At 41.4% G+C, this 24,646-nt stretch overlaps 2 protein-coding genes and 1 long non-coding RNA gene across 3 annotated transcripts in view; all 3 read right to left on the reverse strand.

The window, feature by feature from the left end:
• Positions 1–1,041: 1,041 nt before the first annotated feature.
• LOC144033248 (uncharacterized) lies at positions 1,042–2,909 on the reverse strand. Its single transcript, XR_013287912.1, has 3 exons — positions 2,443–2,909; positions 1,496–1,739; positions 1,042–1,395 (listed from the first exon to the last, which is right to left on the reverse strand). It is a non-coding gene; the product is annotated as an uncharacterized LOC144033248 (long non-coding RNA).
• A 5,490-nt stretch (positions 2,910–8,399) lies between these two features.
• tob1a (transducer of ERBB2, 1a) lies at positions 8,400–11,822 on the reverse strand. Its single transcript, XM_077541243.1, has 2 exons — positions 11,558–11,822; positions 8,400–10,583 (listed from the first exon to the last, which is right to left on the reverse strand). The coding sequence occupies exon 2, from the start codon at positions 10,384–10,386 to the stop codon at positions 9,373–9,375; it is 1,014 nt and encodes a 337-aa protein (XP_077397369.1). The 5' UTR covers positions 10,387–10,583; positions 11,558–11,822; the 3' UTR covers positions 8,400–9,372.
• Positions 10,461–24,646, reverse strand: part of LOC144003094 (uncharacterized) — a 72,367-nt gene continuing 58,181 nt past the window's right edge. The window contains exon 5 of the mRNA XM_077499355.1: positions 10,461–10,583. Coding sequence (XP_077355481.1) covers positions 10,461–10,583 — 123 coding nt within the window. The remainder of the gene's footprint in view (positions 10,584–24,646) is intronic.

Consider the following 24,646-nt stretch of genomic DNA (forward strand, 5'->3'; position numbering starts at 1 on the left):
CCCTTTACTCAGATATCGATTTGTCACCATGTTGAACAATTTTACCTAATAAATATCACTAAGCAACTTAATTAGTTTTGATTGAAGATACAACAGCTTCCTTGTACTTCGATGTGCAGGAATTTACATGGCTTTCACAAATAGTCTTGCTCATGTAATAATGTACTTCATTGGCTCAGTGACTTTCAGTTCATTGTTTGGTACCTCATCTGACATACAATTGTTACCTTCTTGCAGAGACTCGTACAGGAAATGACCATGGAGGAACATGAAGATATCCAAGTCCAGCTGATAGACTGACACCAAGAAATACTTTTTGACACATCAGCACCACCATGATTTCCTGTACCTGGATCCCACATCAGCACCACCATGATTTCCTGTACCTGGATCCCACATCAGCACCACCATGATTTCCTGTACCTGGATCCCAGACTGCAGCACCTTGGTGGACTTGTAGCAAATAAGTGACACTTTCCCAGATCCTTGAGGACAATACAAAGGTTTTTTACCTGGCATATAATTAGTCCATGTCTGACACTTGTTGTTGTAGTTTGTATAACTTGTATATTGTTGTTGTGTGTTAATTTGTACATTTTGAATAACTAAAAAAATACTATTTCCTTTGGCGTCAACATGCAGTGTTCATTCGACACCTAACCTAACACTATTTTACATGACCAGAAATGTAAAACATCAAAAGCCTGGAGAATTATTATAAATGCTTGCAATGACAAGGAATTCTTCATTGGCCAATGAATGTAAGGTACAGTACATGAAAATGAATGAATAAAATAAAGTAAAATAAAAGTCTACATGAAATGAACATATTAACTAAAAAAAAAAAAAAATGCTGTTAGAATATAATGAGCTACATGAATTGCAGTTGTTCCAGAATTTTACCAATACGCTGTGCATTTCAAAATATGGAAAATAGACATACAGGTTTGGGCCAAAAGTAGTGTTACAGAGCAGGTATGTGTTGTACACAGCTAAAATATCTGATTAACTCAATACCATGATGGTTTTTTGTGTGTGTGTGTGTGTGTGTGTGTGTGTGTGTGCTGACATTGCCCCCCATTAACATTGCAACATTCCTCAAACTCTCCCGAACACAGTATGATCTGTAACACTACTTTTCGCCTACTCTATGATGTTATTGGGGCAAAATTAAGGAAGGCTTGTCCATTGATTGTGTGAACAGACTGCAGTAAAAATGAAGTCACTTCAATGTTTGCTGGTTTTATTAAGTTTGACATGCTCCTTGACTGCACAAGTACATGTTATGGAGTGAGGGCATGTTCCCACCAACGATGATATCATATTCTTCAAAGGCTTGCTGAGGAAAGTGAGGGAGGAGTCACTCCATGGCTTCAGACACCTGGTCAGCAGGTCCTGTGTAAAACAAGTGGTGCTTGTACATGTGACCATTCCGTATTGCTTCACACAAAAAGTTCATGTAGTGTGCAATGCCGTCCATATGTAAATGACATACCAAGACGTCGGCTGACTTCAGTTTGTTGCAGCTCAGATATGGTAGGTGGAGATACTGGTGGTACAACACCGAAGCCTTCTGGGGTCCTCCATTCAAGTGTCCTCATTCGGGGCATTCCAATATGGCTGCTGACTCTCCCCTTGATATTTTTTTTTCTTGCAGGTCGGTGATGTATTTAAACGGTGCATGAATGCTTGTATACATCAGAATATGGTTCTGGAACCCCTCAAGTTTGGCTGTTGATCTAGTGTGACACAAACAAAAACACAATTATAAAATAAAATAGAATAATTGATGATACTACTATATGTCACCAACTTTCCAACAAAGCCCCCAAAATAGAGGTAAGATCTTTAGTTTTTGGGCCCAAAACATTGTATTAGCTAGATAAAAGTAACTTGACTGCATACTGCATAGAATATGCAAAGGCTGCTTGCTTGTCGAATTTCCGTGGAAAACGTGGCAGCCTGTAAATTCTTGTGCACCCAATTACACAATGGACCAGTACACACTTGAGTGAGAGAGTTCAGACTCTAGCAGTGCTTACGGTACAGCCAGCATTTAAGTCCAGAAAGTTATTCCCTGCCGAAAATTAATTTCGAGAACCCTATTTTCACCAACCACAACGAAAATAATTTTCAACTCCTCCACTAATACAGTATGCTTTAGATTCTCTATTGAAGTTATGGGCAAATATACCTCCGAAATCACAGTTACATTACATTACACAATAACTTGCGCATTTACTCTAAATATAACGTGCCAGCGGGAATCTTTTTTTTTTTTCAAAGCAAGTAGCTACATAACGAAATCGTTCGAGTGGTGCGGAGTTGCTAATCAACAGATACAGTGATCGTAAAACAAAGGTACGAACATCGTATTAATTAGTACGGAGTATACTTTTTCTCTCGCTCTCAAAACGTAAACACAAATGTACTCTTACTTACCGGTCAAGTAGAAAGCAGTCGAAGGCACCGGCACGTCCCAAACCTAGTCTGTTCCTCATTTCTCTCCATCTGGCAAATGCGGCTACAATATAAACTCTTGTTTTGTCGCGCTGAAATAAAATAAATTCCCAAAGTAAGTGTGATGCTTGATAATGCTCTCTTCGGGGACCGGAAACTCTTCTTCTTCGTGGACATGCGGTCGCCATACAAACCGGAAGTGCGTTCCAAAAACGCGTTAAGAAATGGAGCGCTGAAATTTGTCTTTGACGGCACCCGTAGCAGAAAGATGGCGGCGAAACATGGCAGACACTAGCAGGCGAGGCGCGGACATGTAAGATAATTTGCGATTTCTAGACTAACCGTTATATTTTAAAAAAGTACGTTTATGCGATACAACATATCTTTTTACATACTACTAACACAAACAATTGTTTTTTTTTTCCGAATGACTTATTATTTCACCACTAGATGCCACTGTATAATACTGAGTGTACCTTTAACAATATTTCTAACAGCCATGGAAGTGTACAAATAGGCAAACCTTTTTACTGTCGTAAGAATAAGTTAATCATCAATGTAATGGAAAAACAATTAAAGACTATGACATCATGCTAGCAGCTATATATAGCCGAATGAGCTAGCAGCTAGTGTTAGTGACATTCTAACATTCTTCTTGTACCACTCCTTGTTGATGTACAACATGCTTTGTCAGAAAAGCAAAACACACATGCTGTCAGTACTTTGATGCAGGCTGAGTTGGGCTGCGCTACGGTTCATCCAAGTTTCTCCCCATCAACAACACCAAAAAAGGTGAATTTCAAGGCATTAATGTGTTGTACTATTAGTTTGGGGGTTAAGTCAGGTTACAATAAAATTTTGCTAGTGACTTTTAACAATGCACCCAAAGTATTTTCCAAATTATGCACTTTTAGTTTAATTTTACTTAAGGACAGAAGTTGACAGTACCTTTTACACAAGTACTTCCACTTAAGTTTGAGTACTTTTGCCACCTCTCAATTTCCCTCATCTTCAACAAAAGTGTACACGCACTCCTGCTCCATCATGCATGCTGTGCATACATTAGTGTGTGCACAATTTACCACTGCACTCTATCATGGCTGCAAATCAGCCTCTTGTCGGCATGAAGCTTGTGAGGGACAACAAAAGACTCCTTTGTTGCTAGTCTGTCCTATCTCCTTCTTTCTCTGAACACACACACACTTAGAAGTGATGGATAGCAGGTGTCCACCCCCTCCCCCCTCACCTTCTTCCCCTGCTGTCGCTCCCCCACCAGCAGCACCGGTGCCACTGATCTGCAGATTGCACAGCACTGATTAATTCCCGCATGGCAAGCGGTGTTTCATGTCACTTGGACACTACTGAAAGTATCTCCTTTCCCCCACGAGTACCCAGGGAAGTTAATGGTGGAGGGGTGGGAACAGAGTGGTCTTTGTAGACTGCTGAGAAGTTTAAAAATATGTTTTTTAATCCAGAAATAGAGGTGCAAAAACCACACTATAGTCAGATAATGTTGTCAAGTATCTTAATGACTAGAGCGCTATTTCTGAGTTCATGCATGGTGCAAGTTTGAAAGGTATCTTCTCAAACTCTGAGATGAACTCAATTTGGTTGAGATCATGGAAAATTTCTTTAATAATAATAATAACAACAATAATAATAATAAAACTATTGGGATATAGGTGTGAAAATGGAAGACAGTAATGGAGTTGGTACGCAAGTTTGATGGTGTTTAGGTCATGGGTTGGGCAGGTTCTCCCATGTCAAAGACCTTGATCGGGAAAGGGGCCTGTTACCACAGGTGGATGCTTTAAATCAAGAGTGCCCAAGTCCGGTCGTCAAAAGCCTTTATCCAGCTTATATTGGACGTTTCACTCTTCCAACACACCTGAATCAAAGGATCAGCTTTTTGCATTTTTGTGGAATATGAATTAAGCATGTAGAAAATTACCTATTTTTATCCATCTCAGGTGGCGGCCATTGTGGGCTCAGCTTGTGAAAGTCACATGACCAAACCCAGAAAACAGGTGAGCCGTGATTGGTCGCTACCTCATACTCATTGGAATGTAATTTTCAATTAACAGCAAGTGGCAGTACAAGACAAAATGGCCGCCCCCGGAGAACTATAAAAAAAAAAAAGGTGGATTTCGCTGCTTCATTCATATTCCACGAATTGAATATTGATCAGAATGCAGTGTTTAGACTAATGGGGAGGGTGAGGCTTAGAACATATTATTGTAAAGAAAATGTTTGTCTTCTGGTGACGTTACAGCTCTGTGTGAATGAGAAGTCTGTACAGACAACTTATCAAAACAACAAGGACACAAAAACTGCCCTTTTCCTTGATTATTCTCATATACTACTACTCATGTCTTTTGAGATCTAGCCAAGCCCCTGGATGTTTTTAATTCCATGTTACCAAATACTTTTGCCCTTGTAGTGTTTCATGGGACCTCAGCAGCAGGTATGGGAGTGGCGTGCTAGCTTTGGAGCACTGGAAGCCATAATGCTTCAATTGTCAAGGTAACAGTTAGGGTGGGGGAGGCCGCAAAGTCTGTACTGTATTTGTTTTTAGTTTCCCTCTGCAGATAAGATCATCTGCAGTTTAAAGGGCTGGGCACACACATACACACACAGTGTCTGCTGGGGATATACTGAGTGTACAAAGCAAACCAGACAACTCCCACAATGCCTCATAAATGTTAAATAGAGAAAGTACAAGGAGATCAAACAGACGTGCAATGCATTTCAAATAAGCAGCAAAATGCTATCCAAGACTTCACTGTTTTTAATATCACACACCAATCTGCATACAAATATGCCAGTTTGCAGCTGCAGGGGTAATTAAAATGGCCTATTTGACGGGATGCAAAAGTGTTCCTGCCTACCAGCCAAAACATATGTGTTCCAAATGGGTGTGAGCAACTGTTTGAAACTGTGTCAACACCCTAAGCTCCCACACCGAGACAAGTCAGGCAATGTTATCTTTGTCGTTCGCGCTGGCTAGAAGAGAGAAAATAAGAGGTCTAATTTCCCAAGCTAAGTTATACAGAAGCAAATAGATCCTCCTATAGTTTCCCCTGTGAGATACAGATAAGGTGTGGCGAAGTCATGTTAATAGCAAAGCAACATTCCCTCCAGCTTATCATTGCTCAATCAGCTCCAGCATGCTTCCAGAAATAGATGGGCTGAGAGGCGAATGAAAAGCCATTAAGTGCTTTTTGCTGAGGAGGGTAACATTACCATAAAGTCTTGTCCGCTGGCACACACCAGCAGCGCCATTGAGCTGCACCGTCTTTTTATGGGAGGCGAAGGGCAGGCTGGCAGCCTGGCGCAAGATGAGCATCAGTAGTGATGCCGGACTCACCTTCTCCTCATTGCTATTCTTGGTACAATGGATTTCTGTCATTGACATGCCAAAATGCATGGGGTTAAAAAAAGAAAAAAAAAAAAAAAAGTCATTTCCGGAGCGCCAGCTATGCAAATGTGAAATAAACACATCTAATTGTCTTTCAGCCTGTAGGCAAAGGGTCATCAGGGCCTTTGTGCACGCAATCAGTCAGGTTGAGTAACTCCTGACTGTTGTCTCAAATGATTTAAAGGTCCAAAAGAACTTTGTGAAGAAAAGTACATGTAGCGCCGCAGCAGCATTTCCACACAAGAGTTTAGCATAATTCATATGAAAGAATTCAATGAAGGCTCCCACAGAGAAGTTTCCTTGTGCTATTTACGACTGCTTTGGAAGTAATACTCCAGGATCTTAATCGTCTTCGAAATAATGGACACATATAACGCTTTATGACAAAATAAGCATTGTCTTTCAAGCATATTAGTCAAATGTGTTGAGGCGTGCCTTGAGAGCGCTTTTATAGCATCACATCGGTACTCATTCTTTTGGAGAATACTGCAGTCAGGAACTCAATACAGTTCTTGCCTTTTTATTCGATCTCCAACTAAAGTCTCCTGAGAATGCTGTGGAGGACATGACCTGCTTATTAAATGGAGAGTAATGTGTTTTTACTCCTCTTGTACTTATCTAAGGGCTTTTCAGGGAGCAGTCACAGTGAAGGAAAAATTTTTAACGGCGTTACATAACACCGCTCGACTGACGTACACGCTTGAGTCACTATCTTTGGGCAAAGGACACAGCCTCTGAAGTCAATAACTATAATCAGGTTACATTAGTATGATAGCGTACTATATCAATCATATAATTGACATATATTAGAGTTCACAAGACGAGTAAAGGCCTTGGCTCGAGAGATAACGTACAGTAAAAACGAGTGAAGCATTGAAGGCATTTTAAGGACGACCTTCCACTGAGACATTCACCCCGATGATGATAAACAAACACACTCCTACCACCACACTCTGTTGTGCACACAGTATCAGCGCAAAAACGCACACGGTGAACTTTACAGAGCACTATCAGCCACCCCTATCAGGGGACATGCAGACAGTCAAGTGACGATGAGGCGGCCCCCGGAGGGATCATGATACACCACAAGGGTTATTTTAGTCTCGGACATTTCGAGATATGCAGCAGCAGCAGCACAAACTCGATGCTGACGCTCGCAAAGGTTGCGGCTTTATTATTGAAATTGGCCACAGTGTTTCTTTGGATGCAAAAACAGTGACTTTCATTAACATGTCCTCAAACCTCTGTACCCTTTGGCGCCAGTTATCCATTTACAAGCTGCCCTGTTAGAAAACACTGGCTGAAGTGTAACGAGCTGCTTGTGAAGAACATTTTAATTCTGTTTTCCTACTTTGGCGTGATGCAGTTCATTAGTTAATATGTGACTGTGCTGTTGACCCGCAGGGGAGTAATTCCTCCTGGTCTGAGGCGCTGGCAGCGATTCAATTCAGGATCTACTTTTCTGGATGTAGGAACTTACCAAAGCTACTTTTTTGCCCACCAAAATGAAAACTAGAGGAACTCTCCCACAAGGCCATCCATCCATTTTCTATGGTGCTTATTGTCACTAGGGTCGCAGGAGAACATGCAGAGTCCACACAGGAAGGCCAGAGATCGAATTCAAACCGTCAACCTCAGTTATGCTAACACTACCCAACCGTGTCGCCCTGACTACGCCAAACAGTCCTTTTCTCGTATCAGCATTGAAATATGTTTACTTTGTGTGCATTGCAATAAAACATTGAATCATTTCCCTCACCAAAAATTGATGGGCTCTTCCTTAGCACAAGCTTCAATTAGGTTTAATATCAATAAACAAATATTATGAAATTTTTTATGTTGGTCTATACGGGTTTGTTTGTTATCCACGGTCGCACAAGGCCACAGTTGAGGTTATCACATGACACAACATGCCCAGAGACCATGTGCCCCGCGACATGACCCGAGGACAACTTGCATGTGCATTGATGCCTTGTGAGGTACTCATAAACAGATAAAGAAATGTTTGTATGTGACCATTTGTAAACTTCGCCTCTCACTAAAACTGCAATCATATTCATATTTCATGTCAAAGGGGAATTCAAACTACAATTGTTTACAATATGTTGTATTCTGATCATTATTGTGCTTGTGGAATATGAATTGAGCAGCAAAATCGACCTGTTTTTATCCATGTCAAGGGGCAGCCATTTTGCTGCTTGCTGTCGACTGAAAATGGCCTCACAGTTGCTCGGGTAACGACCAATCACGGCTCAACTTCAGAAAACAGATGATTGGTCGTTACCTGAGCAAGTTGACAGCAAGTGGTAAAATGGCCGCCCCGTGGTGGATAAAAATAAGTGGATTTTCAACACATCAATCAGAATACTGTGTTTTGGCCAGTGGGGCTTCATCAAACTATTATTGAAAAGAAAATGTTTGAGTTGACTTCCCCTTTAAGTGATGCCCAAAGGCTCCGAAATAAATACTGAACCGAAAATGTCACTTTGACATCCCCACAAAGACCCAAATGAACAAGCCATTATTTTCAAGCCTTTTAATACAAACTTAATAAACTATCAGTCCCTGTTAACATGTAAGACACTGACTCCGAATACTTTGTTATACCGTTTTGTTTTTATCAAGTATTGCACAATGTAGGTACAAAATTAATATACGATTACATTTTGTCCATAATATAGCAAAAATCTTTTTTTACTCTTAACAGAAAATACAACTCTATGTTTTTTTTTTTCCCAAAAGAAAAGCAAATATCCTTAAATCCCACCACTACGGAATATTCTGTACACAGTCTTTAGAATAGTCAATGTCTTTTTTTGAAAGATGGATTCATTTTTTATAATTTCAATAAAAAAGAAAACAAAGTTGCTGCAGCCATCACAGATCACTGGAGTAGTAAAAAGATATAAATGCAATACCGTGTCGTAGAAACAATAGATACTCTGATATTTTACAAACTCTGTACTAAATTAAATTATACAATTAGAAAAAAGAGCAGAAAATCCCACTTAGCTGTGCCAATGTCTTGAAAGATTGGCAACGTCCAGTTCTGTCAAAAATACTGAAAGAGGCCATGACTCGTGGTGGTGTTTTTTTTTTCTTTTTTTTCTCCATTTTTCAATTAAATATATCTTAAACATTAACATAAAAAAATATTTTGTGCTTGGTTGGCAAATGAAATAACAATAATGCAAGTAGAAGTTTGGATAACCAAGCTCGGACATCTCGTACAACAAGCGTCACCACTGAGGGTAAAAAAGAAACTCAAGGGGGCAAAGTAGTTCACCCTCGGGCTCGTATTCTTAAGACTTGTGACTGAGATCTTATAGCTGACGTCACTTTTCCTTTAACCTTGACATTCTGTTGTTTTTTTTTTCCTGTTTTTATTTTCTTTTTCCTTCTGAATGTGCATTTGAGTTTGAGACCTCCTTCTACCACCACCACTAGCGGTCACATTATCTGGTCGTTGCTGTGTGAAGTAATCGCTCGGTGTACTAGTTGGCCATGACTGGCTGGAATTGCTGGTTAGAATACTGCATGTTGCTCAAGCTGAAATTCAAGCCATCCATCAGGGACTTGTCGTTAAGGCCGCCGTAGGCCGCAAATACGTCGAAGGCGTTGCCGTATGGGAGCGGGCCCAGGCCCAGCGAGCTGTCCCCCGGGAAGAGGGCGCTCTGGGTGCTCAGACTGGGGAACACAAACTCCTTGGCGTTGGGGGACAGGGCCGAGGGCTTGGCCTGCTGCTGCGTTCCCAGGCCCAGCCCGTAGAGCGAGTGCATGGAGGTGGAGATGGCTTTCTGCTTCAGGAGCGTGTTCACATTCAGGCCCAGGTTGGTGGGGGAGGTGCGCGCTGCCTTGTTGGCGGCGTTGGTGCCGTTGCCGTTGTTGCCGCTGCGCCCGCCGCTCTTCATCTTGGTGGAGCCGAACTTGGTGGCGGCGAAGGTGGCGGTGGTGAAGGTTAAAGGCTGCGTGGAGCGGGGCATGAACGTGGGGCTGACCGCCGCCGAGTGGCCGAAAGGAGGCGAGGGCGAGCTGGAGCCCGGGGAGGCGCCGCCCATGGGCTCGTTGATGGGCATGAAGACCTGCGCGTCCGGGTTGAAACTGTTCTTGATCTCCTTGTCCAGATCCGGCCCGCCGCTGCTCGCCGTGCTCTCGTTGCTGTCGTCCACATACAGCACTTTGACGGGGCCCTTCTCCCCGATCTGGTAGGACACCTCGTAGGGGTCAATCCACACGCTCAGGTCCTGGGGAAGGTTGTTGCGGACGTCGTTGATGTCCAGTCCGCTCTCTTTGGCTGCCTTCTCCACCACGGGGTCCACCTTCTCCCCCACGTGGATGCACCTGAAGCCCGAGCCCTTGTACGGCTTGTCCGGGTACCAGTGCCCTTCGTATTTCTGCTTCAGCTGCCGCTCCAGCTCCTCGCCGAAGATGTTGACCCGCCGTCTGGGCAGCTTGTTGTACAGGTATGAGATGATGAAGTTGAGAGCTACTTGGATTTCAAGCTGCATAGCTGACTGCTGACGTTCACCAGGTGAGTGGAGATGGGGCGTGCCTGAGAATGGGTCGACTGGGTCCGCTTGGTTTAGCCGTGGTTGACAACACGGGTGCACTTCGGGGCAGAATGGCCTAAGGGACCGAAATGTGTACCGAGGGCAAAAGTGCGGTACTTGCAGAAGAGCTTCCTTTCCACACAGTGTGAAACTTTCTGGAAACAGAACACAGAGACAGACAACATTTTTAGAGACAGATTAAAGTTAAAAAAGTTTATCTGCTCAAAACCTTCCTCACCTGTGGAAAACTATTCATTAGTCCTAAAAACAACAGGTTACGATATGTGCATGCATTTGATATTTTTAATATACAAAACTCATTCTTGGTCTCTTTATAAACATCTAAAGATCTTTCTACATTAGACTACTACTAAACAGGAATCCAGTTACATAACCTAGCCTCAATAAAAAGCAGATAGCATTGGTTGAAAACAGAAAACAGAGTCAATAATGTGCATTGAATAAATTTGAGCATCAAGTGACTGTGCTGCTGCATGAAACACCCGAAACAATAGTTAGGCTACACCCATTTATCTTAACAGCAAAAAGCCAATGCTCTCATTTAACAAATTGTGCCTTCAATATAAACGTAAAGGTACATGAATTGGTTTTAATCGACATAAATAGGCTTGGGTAATAAAGGCACATTGACCTTTTTGTTCCTCTACCCAAATTGATCTACTTAAAAGGGGGAGGGGGGCGGGGGACGATGTCATGTAAGCAACCCCATCTGTGGTAAATGTACAACAAAGTATTGCGAAATAACACATTTAACCTTATCAGCTTGGCAAAGTTAGAGCAATAAGCTTACAATAGTAGAGAGCTGCTGGCAAAAACAGAGATAATTTACGAGCTGACACCGGGGAGGAAAAGAGAGAAAATAGACCCGACTACAATGTCAATTCACCAACGCGTCATTAGAAAGCTATCATAAAGAAAGATATCAATTTGGAGAAGAAAACGGGAGCCGCACCATCGAACCCCACGCCCATACACAAGAGCCTTAACTTTCGCAGACTGACGCAGCAAATCGGCTTAGTAAGAGTTAACAGAGCTTTCCGTACGTCAAGCCAAAATAAAGCCACAAGAGCTCACGTATCACATTTCCAAAAAGGATGAAAATACTCACTTTTTAGGGGCAGGAAAAATAAGAATTCTCAGTAGTTGCCAAGTACTATTAGTGCAAATAGTGACAAAAAAGTATGAATATTTTTTTCACGTTTAATATATTAAGAATTTAAAAAAGGTATTCCAGTAGATGAAAAACGTCTGAGGATTGCCGATTGCTTGAGTTTCTGGGTTTGAAGGTGATTTCGAGTGTTTTTCAGCAGGCTAAAGCGGAGTAGCTCCCTCCTTCTCGGGAGTTCTGCGACTTCGACTCCTCCTGGCCGAGGACCGCCCTTATTTATAGATTTCCTCCGCCATGGGCACGTGGTAGGCGGTGATGCGGTTACAGAGGTCAAAACAATATGGGTGGTTTCGATTGGATGGAAATGCAAGCCCCGCCTTTAGAGTAGCGCCCGTCTCGTGTGCTCATTGGTCGTTGCGAGCTATCACTCGTGAGACATATGATTCCCCGAAATGGGAGGGACGCATGTGACGAACGTTTACGTCAAAGATAATACAATACAGCCAGTGCTGACAGCAAATGGTTGAAATACTGAAGCGATAGAGACAAAGGCGTTACTTACCACTACCACCACAATATAGAGTATATTACATTATGAGAACACAAACATTGAGGGAAAAAAAGGGAGCGCTTACTTCCGCAAAATCTTTTATTTTTCTTCTCTTTTTTTTTTATCTTTAAAGGGACAGTACCCTCTTTCCTCTCCATGTGACTGTGCCACAGTTGCTTGTGAAGGGATTGTGCTTGAGAGGAGATTCCCTGCCCGCTGAACAATCGGCTCAAAGCGAGCAGCAGCAGTGTGGGTGGGTGGTGTCGAACGCTATGTGGGAAACACAGCCGTGATTGGTGCAAAACGGGGCAGGATCCCTATGGTGAGTGGCGAGCCCGTATCCAAGGTGCTGATGTAGCCTGCTGACGTCACGCCTGGGCTCCACGCACGTCTCTGCTGCCAAATTTAAAGAGCTCGAACACACGCAGGGCAGCCCCCCCTATACACTATATATGTGACGTGAAGTCATCACTTCACAATGTCACTAAGGTTACTCTGTTTAAGTGAAGCAACAATTCAATTTCCATATGACAAGATGTGAACCTTATTTTGTTTGTGTTTTATCGCACTGGAATTGTGTTATTGTCTTGTACTGTGGTTTTATGTGCTCTTTAGTATCTTTTCGATTAAGGTTTTTCAAAATGTTGAATATGAAATTGGCAACACACAAGTTAAGAGTTGTGATCTTCACCACTTAAGTAGATTAAATGCATCATTCCTAGTTACTATGAAAGAAAAGATAAGCATCTGTGATTTCCAAATTGCTCATATTACATATTTGGATACAAAACGGGGGTCAAATACATTTTGAGCCTCCTCACAGCAAATTCAAAGTATGACATTAAAAATGAGGCAGCATGGTGCATGAGTGGATAGCATGTCTGTTCCTCAGGTCCGAGTTTCTGGATTTAAATCCGATCCTATCATGTTGCATGGTTGTTTGTCTATATGCAACTTGCTAATGATTAGAAAAAGTGCTAAAGCAAATGGATAGTGTTATTGTTGTGTGCCATTAATCACCTTGAAGTGCAGTATAGAGTATGTCAACATGGGTGTCCAGTCAATAGTGATCTTGTTTCCACTCACCGTAAAGGATCCTACTTTTGTAGACTTGAACCTTGAACCCGAACTCAGGGCTGGATTAATGTACAGACGTGCACGGGCTGAAGCCTGGGGCCCAGTCACGCTGCGGGGCCTCCAAGTGGCCAGTGAAAACAACATGTGTACTGTACTGTATATTGGTTGGGGAAAATAGACCTATAAAGCTGATTGGATACAGTTGGAAAGTTAATGTTGTCAATTAAATTCATTATGGTGGCAATTTTGAGGTGGCCGCCTACATACAGTAATTCCTAGTGGTCTTGACTGTTATTACTAGTCCAGAACAATAATCAGACTGTTCTTACGGGACTGAAAATGATCTTTTCCACAGAATTGTATGGTCGGCACAACAGTAACTTAAATGTAAACCATGTTTTCAACAAGCTCCCTTTGTATCTATTTATTAATCATTCATATTCCTAATTCAGAACAGCCTGTTGTGTCTGCTTGCCGATGGACAAGGTGGACTTTCAGACATTCTTCAAGCACTTAGTTGTGCCGAGCACAGTCATGTGCTAGTTGTAAAGCTGCAAATACATTTGAAAAGTCTCCAATGGAAAGCACAGCGGGACTCAGCGATGACAGATCAGGCAATAGCTTGGTTACCGAGATTAGTAGCTTCGGCGAAGCCTCATGCATTCAAATTAGAGTGGAAGTTGGTAGCACTCGTGCGGCACTGCGGCTTGTTTTGACTGTAAACAGCCAAACTAATATATGGAGTGTCCTCTAGCGCCAAAGTCATTGTCACTTTACATTCTGTGCGGCATTCTTGTGCATGCCTGTGGTATTTACAGTTATAAGAGACAGACATCACCTGACAGAGAAAGGTCAGCAACCATAACGAGGCATGCTAAGACTGCTATATTGTCTTAGGGCGTAATCCCTAAACGTATCCCCTAGTCCAGTGCCATTTCTGTCACTTATGCTTACCAAGGGGTGAAAAGAGCCTCACAATGCTTTCTTTAAAAATAGATTTGGTCATAATGATTACTGGCCCCGCTAAAGAGAGAAAAAAAACATGATGACGTTAAAGAGAATGTTACATAAGCAGGACGTTAGCGCTGAACAAACGCGCCTCCACTTATAGGCGGAGAAAACTGTGAGCTGCCAAGAAGAAAATGAATGCGAGCTGATTGACAGTGTGTTTTTCAAACACTATTTAAAGACTTGTTTGTCTGCAGGGCGTTATCAAGCAAACAGACGAGGAGCAGCTGACACACATGCAGATTCTCACACACTGCCCTTGCTGCCGCTTGCAATGTTTGCCTCCACTCCTCCCTTCCCTCCAATCGCTTCTTTTGCGCCGCCTCGCCCTCCCTCTCTCAGCTCAGACGGAGAGCCTCTGACGTCACGCCGTGTTATTACTTAACACAAGTCAGCACAGCGCCCCGGGCACCGCGTAACACACAGATGCTTGGCTTCCCCTTTGAAGACTAAATGAGGTATCGAGGCCGGAATGAGGAAAGGGAGAGGGAATGCTGTTTGTATATGACAGCCGCTGTGACGCAAACACGAAGGCATTGACACTAAGTGAGAAACATATATATAGTGCTACTAATATTAAACATGGTGGCAGGAATGTGTTTCTATTTGTCAACAACCGGTGGACAAGCCAAACGGAATGAAAATAAAAGTATAGTCATACTGTATAAGCACTTAAAATATCTTTGCATCATAGGACAGCTTTTCCCAAACCTTTATTGCTCCAAATCACATGTTTTACATGGGCAAATTATATTACCTCAAATAATGAAAACATCACATTTCTCCAATAAACAGGCAACATTACAGCGAAGAGTCATTTATGCACTCGGCTGCAGAACGAACTGGGATTGGCTCCAGCACCAGTGGTGTAGTTCAAGGTATATGCGGGTATTAGGGGTGTTAAAAAAAATCGATTCGGCGATATATCGCGATACTACATCGCGCGATTCTCGAATCGATTCAAAAAGGGCAGAATCGATTTTTTTTTTTTTTTTTTTTTTTTTTAGGATTCACACCTTGAGCATGGAAGAATGTTATATGAACGGAACATTAAGCCTTAATATTTTATTTTAATGCTGTTCAAACATGAAACAGATTACAACCTCTATAAGACTGAAATTTCAGATAAATAAATAATACATTTTCATATAAATCTTACACTCTACAAGCTTACTGATTAGTATAAATTTGAATGAAAAAAAATCGCAACAATCGACTTATAAATTCGTATCGGGATTAATCGGTATCGAATCGTGACCATTCGTATCGGGATTAATCGGTATCGAATCGAATCGTGACCTGTGAATCGTGATACGAATCGAATCGTCAGGTACTAGGCAATTCACACCCCACATTCTTTTTCAGTCAGCATTGAGTATACCCAATTCTAAATCCAACCTGATGCACAGTGTTCAGCCATGGCCTATCCTCCTCTGCCTCTAATTGGCTGGTATCCCCTGCCTACACTGATTAGATTGGCTAACCTTTGGCATGAGGACTGATGGGCCAATCAGAGGCAGAGTAGGGCGGGTTATGCCCGGAAAAAGAATCCTTCAAATGCTCCCCCGAGCCACTATTGGTGACCCAGAAATTTGGCTCAGGTGAACTGATTTGCCCTCATACACTGGATACTTGATCGTGACGTCGGTCCGATTCCGATACGTACTAACTATATGCTCTAGTTAAGTTTTATAGTAGCTATAGGCTGGTACCTGATTTTCAAGTACTGGTACCGGTAAATTAAAAACACAAGAATGGGAACAAATATTTTAAGATTCAGCACAAAACAACACTGAGGTCTAACCAGACTGTTTTTCACGATTTTTGTTCATTGTTCACTTAATATTGTAATTTGTTTTATTACATACTACCCCTAGCAAAAGGTATGGAATGACCAGTCTTGGACGAGCACTCACTCAGACGTTTTATTCTGTAGATCAAACTCAGATAAAAAGCATGAAACAGTCATAAGGTCATTCCAATGTGCAACATCTTGGCTTTCAGAAACACTAAAAGAAATAAAGAAAAAACATTGTACTGGTCAGTAAATGTTACTTTTATAGATCAAGTGCAGGGAAACAAATATGGAATCACTCCATTTCGAGCAGAAAATAAGGACACACCCGGTCAATTTCCTTCCTTAATTGGGCACCTGCCTCAAATGACATCTGCTTGTTAGTCAGCAGTTAAAAACAGTGCAGTTATCACACTTTGGAGGGCTGCTGGACCAAGTGGATTGGCAAGAATCATGGCTCCAACAATGGAAATGTCCCCTGAGACCAAAGACAGGATTATCAAACTTCTTGAAGAAGGAAACTACACATATGGTTGCCAAAGATGTGGGCTGTCCACAGTCAGCTGTATCGAAGATCGGGACCAAGTACAAACAGCATGGGAAGGTTGTTCAAGTCAAGCGTACTGGTAGACCAAGGAAGACATCTAAGCGTCAAGACAAACAACTAAAGGCCATATGTCTCGAAAACAGAAGATGCACAACAAGACAAATGAAGAAGAAATGGGAGGAAGCTGGAGTCAATGTATGTGACAGAACTCTGAAAAATCGCTTCAAGGAAATGGAATTTACATACAGGAAAGCTAGAACAAAAACCATCATTGAAACTTAAGCAAAACAGAACAAGACTGCAGTAGGCTAAGGAGAGCCAATCATGGACTGTGGATGAAGGTTATCTTCAGTGATGAGTCACAAATCTGCATTGGACAATGTGATAACGCTGGAACTTTTGTTTGGTGCCGTTCCAGTGAGATTTATAAAGAGCACTGCCTTAAGAAAACATCAAAATTCCCACAGTCCTTGATGATATGAGGCTGCATGTCAGGCAAAGGCGCTGGGGAGATGGCTGAGGTTAAATCTTCAATAATTGCACAAGTTTACATTGACATTTTGGACAGCTCTCTTATCCCTTCAATTGAAAAAATGTTTGGGGATGATGACATCATTTTCCAAGATGCCACAGAGCAAAAACTGTGAAAGCATTCCTTGGAGAAAGACACATCCAGTCAATGTTATGGCCTGTAAATAGCCCAGATCTCAACCCAATTGAAAACCTGTGGTGGAAATTGAAAAAAAAAAAATGGTCCGACCTGCAAAGATGATCTGACAACTGCAATCAAAGAGAGTTGATGAAGAATACTGTTTGTCACTCATCAAGTCCATTCCTTCAGAGACTGCAAGCTGTAATAAAAGCCACAGGTGGTGCAACTAAAAACTAGTCATGTGTTTTGATTGCTTTTTTCTTTTTCTGTTTTTCATGATTCCATATTTGTTTCCTCAGAATGGAGTGATTCCATATTTATTTTACTACGCTTGCTCTACAAAAATAACATTTACTGACCAGCACAATGTTTTTTCTTCATTTCTTTTAGTGTTTCTGAAAGCCAAGATGTTGCATTACGATTGTTTCATGTTTTTTTTATCTGAGTTTGGTCTACAGAATAAAACGTCTGAGTGAGTGCTCGTCCAAGACTGGTGATTCCATACTTTTTGCTAGGGCTTGTATACTTTATGTCTGCCTCATGTCTGTTACATTATTTCAGGCTGCTTGTGTTACCAAACTGCTCTCAATAAGTCATGATCATTTTATTGTTGTGAGCAAGTACAAATGGCAGATTTTTAATTCTTACAAGCCACTGTTTCTAAAAGAGGACATTTTTCCTGGACTACTTAAAAAAACAAAAGTGAAAATTGAGAGTATACCCTCTTTTCCAGGGACCACTACACCACTGCCTGCAACCCTTGTGAGGAATAAACGGTTAAGAAAATGGATGGAGGGATTTTAGTTCCCAATAAATTCCTGTAAAATAGAATACAAAAACAGTTGTAAGCTATATTACATTGAATATAAAAAAGTAAATATATTAGGTAACTAATTTCTATACAGTAAATACTTGTTAAAAAAAAAGAGATAAAAATAGATTTTTTTAAAAGCAATTAAATGAGATTTTACAAGAATTAGCTGGCAACTTTTTTGCCAGTTATTTCTTGTAAATTCTACAGTCAATTTGTGACAGTGTACTTAAAATAATCACTTAAAAAACAAAACAAAACAAAAAACAGACTGTGGAGCATTTTCCTGTAAAAGTACAATGGAGATGTGTTCCAGGTTCTACACAAACAAACCCACATGACTGAGCAGGATAGGCCAAGTGGGCTGCATGCTGACACCCTTCAGCACTGTATGTTCCCATTAGTGGCCTCGTCACATGTGCGCTTCAATCTACACTTGACTTGATCGTATTGCTCCCCTATTAGTCCCAGTCAAACCCACTACGCTGTGTGACTATGATTTTTCAAAGGCCAAAGAGGCACAGAGGTTGTCAATTGCAGAGGCATGCATGTGCACGCAAACACGCACGCAAATACACACAAACCTTCTCCACCACTGGCCTCTTTCCACATAAACTGTCTCCAGTGACAAAGCGCTTTCTTCTTGTGCCTCAAGGACATAGAGAATCAATTTGGTAATGAGACGTAGATGGTCTGCGGAAAGACGAGAGAAGTATATTTGATGATCTGTGCATGACAATGACTGGCCTCATCACAATGCTGAACGCCCTTTGTCATCACACCATAAAAACGGCAAGCCACGTCACACATGGTTTAAATACAAGCGTAATTAGTCCCACAAGTGGGAAATGTTTATTTCTACTCGGGATGAGTCTTGAAATCTCAAATTTGCGATCTAAATAGGAAACAGGCCCAAGGCTTTGCTGGAGCACACTATCTCATCAATTATTCTCTGCAGTTTACTTCAGCTCAGGCAACACGGGGTGGCAAATAGTGTTGATCTTTGCAAAACAAAAAGTATTGCTGCTTTAAATCAATGCATTTAAAATATCAATATTAAAAATCAACAACAGCAGCACACAGATAAGGATTGAGGACATTATGAGAGGAGACTGGCAAGAGACTCGCATTGAAGGGAAACTCACTTAAACGGCTGTGCCTGTTTCCTTATTTCTTTCTTTTCGGGTTGTTTGTTTTTACTCTGTGATATGGATCCCACTGGGTCTGAAATAAAGAATGAAGTCATTGTTTGGGGTACTTACATTAAATTGTAACTGTCCTCGTCTCAACACGTGCATGCTTTTATGATTGCAACAATAAAATGTTACTCTAGCCATCCATTTTCTTAACTGCTTGCTCCTCACAAGGGTCGCGGGGGGTGCTGGAGCCTATCCCAGCTGGCTTTGGGCAGTAGGTGGGGGACACCCTGGACTGGTTGCCAACCAATTGCAGGGCACACAGAGACGAACAACCACTCACACTCACGAAAAACACCTAGGGACAATTCAGAGCGCCCAATTAACCTGCCATGCATGTCTTTGGAATGTGGGAGGAGACCGGAGTACCCGGAGAAGACCCACGCGGGCACGGGGAGAACATGCAAACTCCACCCAGGAAGGTCCGAGCCTGGACCTGATCTTGCGTCCTTTATTCTTGTATTTATTCTAAATACAGTTAGAATATTCTTGTACATTTATGACTTACTTTCTTGAAAAGTATCACAATCATGATGGTTTTAAAACAACTTTTTGTATGATTGACTTCATTTGAAAAAATACTGCATAACTTAATTGTCTTAAGAGATGAAGAATTCTTGTAAAATCATGGCTTTCTTCTTGTTATGTAATGGCTTTTATGCTTTAAAAATACAAACATTTTCTTCTAATATTGGCGAATTTTTTCTCTTTACAATGCAAAATCATAACATTATTATGGCGGTATTTGTATTTTCCATTAATTTTTTAAGGGTGGCCCTAAGACATCTTGGTAGAAACTAGTACCTAACTATATAACTTAACCCATTGAACACCTTTTAATAACTATATCTTGCACGTTCTCCTCATGCCTGCGTGGGTCTTCTCCGGGTACTCCGGTCTCCTCCCACATTCCAAAGACATACATGGCAGGTTAATTGGGTGCTCTGAATTGTTCCTAGGTGTGCTTGTGACTGTGAGTTGTTGTTCGTCTCTACGTGTCCTGCAATTGGCTGGCAACCAGTTCCGGGTGTACCCCGCCTACTGCCCGAAGCTGGCTGGGATAGGCTCCAGCACCCCTCACAACCCTTGTGAGGAATAAGCGGTTAAAAAAATGGATGGATGAACCAGAATTCAGAACAGTCAACTATTTGAGAATGGTCAGCCAAGTGGACCAGATGGACAAAAGGATGTGGCAAATGTGGCGTGAGGGAATCTACACCTGCACATCCCAACCGGTGCGCAAGTTCACACCTGTATGCGGAACTGACTGTTTGTCGTTGCATCAAAGACGCCAGAGGTGTCTGGGAAGCAATAGTGTGTTCATTGAAAGGGAGTAAAGGTGTAAGAACAGAAATGACGTGTAAAAAGGGGAAGCACAGCGGGTATGAAGGACAGCTGTGTGTAAATGAAGAGGGGAAAACAGAGTAAGGACACGTTTACCCTGTGGATGAGAGTTGACCTCTATAGGCTTGAAAAGACAGGGTTGGGGGGGGGTAACTAAGAATTTTGTTCATCAGTAGTGAGCAAATTGTGCTTTATTGAGATGGCCACAGAGAGATGGTAAGTGATGTCCCCCAATATAGAAAAATAAATAACTGAGCACAAGAAATGGGTGAATCTCACATGTGTACAGTGAATTCTATACAGTATATATTACAGAACATCTAACTTTCATTTCATGAACTAAAACCAAAACTTCATTATTGATATTACTCGAGTTCAATTCCACCAAAACAAGCGCAGTTAACTACTGTTACTGCATATCAAAATGCTGGTATTATAAGCAGTGGCACTGGCTAGTCCTTATTATGACTGAGATAACAGCTCACAAGGTTGTGAAATTATCCTGAAAATAGCTTGAAGTTCACAGAGAGAAAAAAAATCAAAAATAGCTGAGCCAGCAACATGGAGAGCACTTAGTGACATCAGTAGAAACGTGTTTTAGGTGTTTTAGTAGGGCTGGCTACAAAGTTTGACCCGCTCATCATAATTCAGATTAGAAGTGAGCCAGAGGAGACACAATTAAGATTCACAGAGAGAAATGAAAAGCAAACAGCAGCCGAATCGGCCGGATAACAAATGAGAGGACAGATAGATGGAGACAGCAGAGGAGGAGGATGGAGGAAAGAAACAGAACAAAAATAACCTGCTGTGTTGAACAGAAGGTAGCAGCACATTTCTATGTCAGTGCCTGTGGACGAAAGATGGCGAGAATTGGCTTTTCCAAACACAGATATGCGCACATTCAGGCATCTCTATACACCTCCTGATATGTAATTGCAGCCAGCATGTGTACTGGGCGCCTAATTTAAAACGGAATGAAACACCATTCAGTAGATAATCTCGCCCTTATCCAAATGAAACTCCTGCTCTCTAAACAACAAATGAAATATCTTCTTTTAAATGTTGTGGTTTTGCCTACACCTTCTGATTGTCGTAGGAAACCAGCTGCATCTCACCCTTAAAGGGATAGTTCGGATTTTTTGACATGAATCTCTATTTCATCCTCGCCTCCATTGTGTGCAATCATCACTGACTTACGCCTGACAGCGTTCTGTGACACGAGTTCTGGTCCGGTGTTGAACGAGAGGAAAAAAGTCCAGCAAGTTGACTGGGGTCACCTAAATAAAGCGTTTTTCTTCTAAAAACAATTTGTGTTCAAAAGAGTGATACATTTCCATACAAAACTCCCTTCAGAAAAAAGTTTGACGCCATTACAGTTGGGTACTATTTTTCTGTTTGTTCGTATCACTGCGCGGCTCCCCGCATGCAGCTGACAGACGCGCACTAATCTACAAGTTGTTTGTCTTTTCAAAGGCGGAAGGCTGTCTGCAGCGCGACTATCAGCTGTCTACAGGACGGCACGCAGTGATACGAACAAACAGAAAAGTAGTGCCTGGCGGTAATGGCGTCTGACTTTTTTCAGAAAGGAGTTTAGTGATGCAAATGTATCACTCTTTTGAACACAAATTGTTTTTAGAAGAAAAACGCTTTTATTTCCGTGACCCCAGCCAGCTTGCTGGACTATTTTCCTCTCGTCCAACACCGGACCAGAACTCGTGTCACAGAACGCTGTCAGGGGTAAGTCAGTGCTGATCGCACACACTGGAGGTGAGGATCAAATTGAGATTCATGTCAAAAAATCCGAACTATCCCTTTAACTTTGATCACTTATACATTGCATATACAATATGCTTGTGCGCATGGCGGTAAACATATTAATTACTGGCTGAAAGACAGAATACATGAAGGATGAAGGATTGATTGAATGATAAATGAAAGGAAGGAGTAGAAGAATTGATAGACTGATATGTGATTGGATGAAAGCAAGAATACGAAGGATGATGGATGGATGAATGAGTGAGTGGACCAGTCAATGCCTGTCTGACAGCTCAATCTGGAAGGGTGGATGGATGAAAGGAAGGAATTGTAGAGGATACATGGATGGATGTTGCCCGAAGGAAGGGCGGAAGCAACAAATGAAGGAAGGGCTGCTTGTGGTTTGCCTGAAGGAAGAAACAATGAATGAAGGCAATAAAGAAACAATAAATAATGGATTTTGTGAAGAAATGACAAATAGAAGGAATGGATGATGTCTGAAGGTTATAAACCATGATGAGAAGGAAGGAAAGATGATGGATTGCAGAAGAGACGAGGATGCATGGATCAATGGAAGAAACATGGATGCATATTGAGTGGGCGTGTGTGGATGGCAAGCTGCATAACATCCATGCTATAAACAACACCATATAAATTAGCATCCAGTGAATAGAAGGACATGGAAAGACTGCAGGGTCATAAAACATTTACATGAATGCACACGTCCAACCAACATGTCCGCTCATCAACAAGCTGCTCACACAGATAAGGTCTGTTCCGCTGGTTCATATTCCACGTCCACATCATCAGCACAGTGACTGAAAACTTCCTCTGTTCCTCCTGCACATGACCTGCATCGGAATCACGTAGCCTTACACAGAGATAAGAATATGAAAACAGCTGACCTTTGCCTGGCCTGCACTGATTCTCATTTACTGAAATATGAGACGTCCTGACAAAAGAACCAAAAGCAACTAAGAGTAACAGTTTACGTATTTTAAGAGAAGACAACATCAGTAGATGTTAAAAGTCAGCTTGTGAACTATAACTCCAGTAAAAGTCTGAAAGTATCTAACATTTACTGTACTAATCAAGTAGGAAGGTAATTGTTGAAAACATATACAAAAACTGCCAACTACTGAATTGTGGCGATATAGCGTCAATATGTTCTTCACCATTTGTTTCCTCCTGACTTGTTGGCAATTGGCTAAAACTAAAACGTCCGGCATCAGCTGTCCCTCCCTCACCACATAAGAAATGGAGCTGACCACTAACATAGTTGGACGGCCGGTTGGCAGTCACACTATGTCCTCACCAACGAGTCCAAGTTGGCTCATGTGCTTATTTTATGATTATAGTTCACGGTTGTAGGAGCCAATTGTGTATTAGTTAATTTGTAGTGTGTTTTACATATTGTATATTGTCGCCTGAGTCATATTTACAACATTGCATATTGGATAATTTAGTTAAAATTAAGGGTGAATATTATTTCATGCATATATTGTTTTATTAAATAGTAAAAATCAAGACGTGGTCCTGTCGTTTGCGTTCAAGACAAATCGTTATTCTGGCTTCAAGGGTGTTCGTTTTGTGGAATAACACCTACAACGGTAATTCATTTTTGAAGGTGAACCCCTTAATGTGACTTTACATTCTATAAGCTACCATCATTTTCATCATACACGTACACTGTTATCTACTGTATAGATGTAGTAAGTCATTAACAGTACAGCACCTAATTTCCATGACCTCCCCTTTGGAGTAAAAGTTTTTTTGGTTTCTTTTTTTTGTTTGTTTGTTTTAGATAACCAAGCCAAATTAAATACATATGCAAGAAAATGAACATGAAAGTACTTGTACTCTATTACACTTACAAATTCTTGAGAACATATTTTTTTCCACATAACATCCACATGAATATACTGTTCCAATGTTCAGTGACCCTGTTGGAGTATGTGTAACTCATTCCAGCAGTGACAAAATCCAATGTTTGTGCAATGAATCATATCTACTTTATGAATTGTATCAGGGTCAGTTTTTGGAATATATATATATATATATATATATATATATATATATATATATATATATATATATATATATATATATATATATATATATATATATATATATAAAACATTTAAATTATTCATAGATGTTTTTCCTGGAGAGATTGTGCAAGGACGGCAATCCTAAGTGAGATGCACTTCCATATCTCATAGTATACAAATCTTTACACAAGGCTTTATCAGAACTACTAACATTTCGCCCCACAGTGCATCTCCCCGAATCAGACACCATGTACCACCTTCACAGTCCATAAACCGGCCCGCTCTGATGTCGGGCTTCCAGAC

The sequence above is a fragment of the Festucalex cinctus genome, chromosome 1, assembly GCF_051991245.1.
Source record: "Festucalex cinctus isolate MCC-2025b chromosome 1, RoL_Fcin_1.0, whole genome shotgun sequence".
In the NCBI taxonomy this organism is placed as follows: Eukaryota; Metazoa; Chordata; class Actinopteri; order Syngnathiformes; family Syngnathidae; genus Festucalex; species Festucalex cinctus.

Coding starts and splice junctions, on each gene's coding strand:
- tob1a (XM_077541243.1), bottom strand. CDS start 10,386: ATGCAGCTTGAAATCCAAGTAGCTCTCAACTTCATCATCTCATACCTG.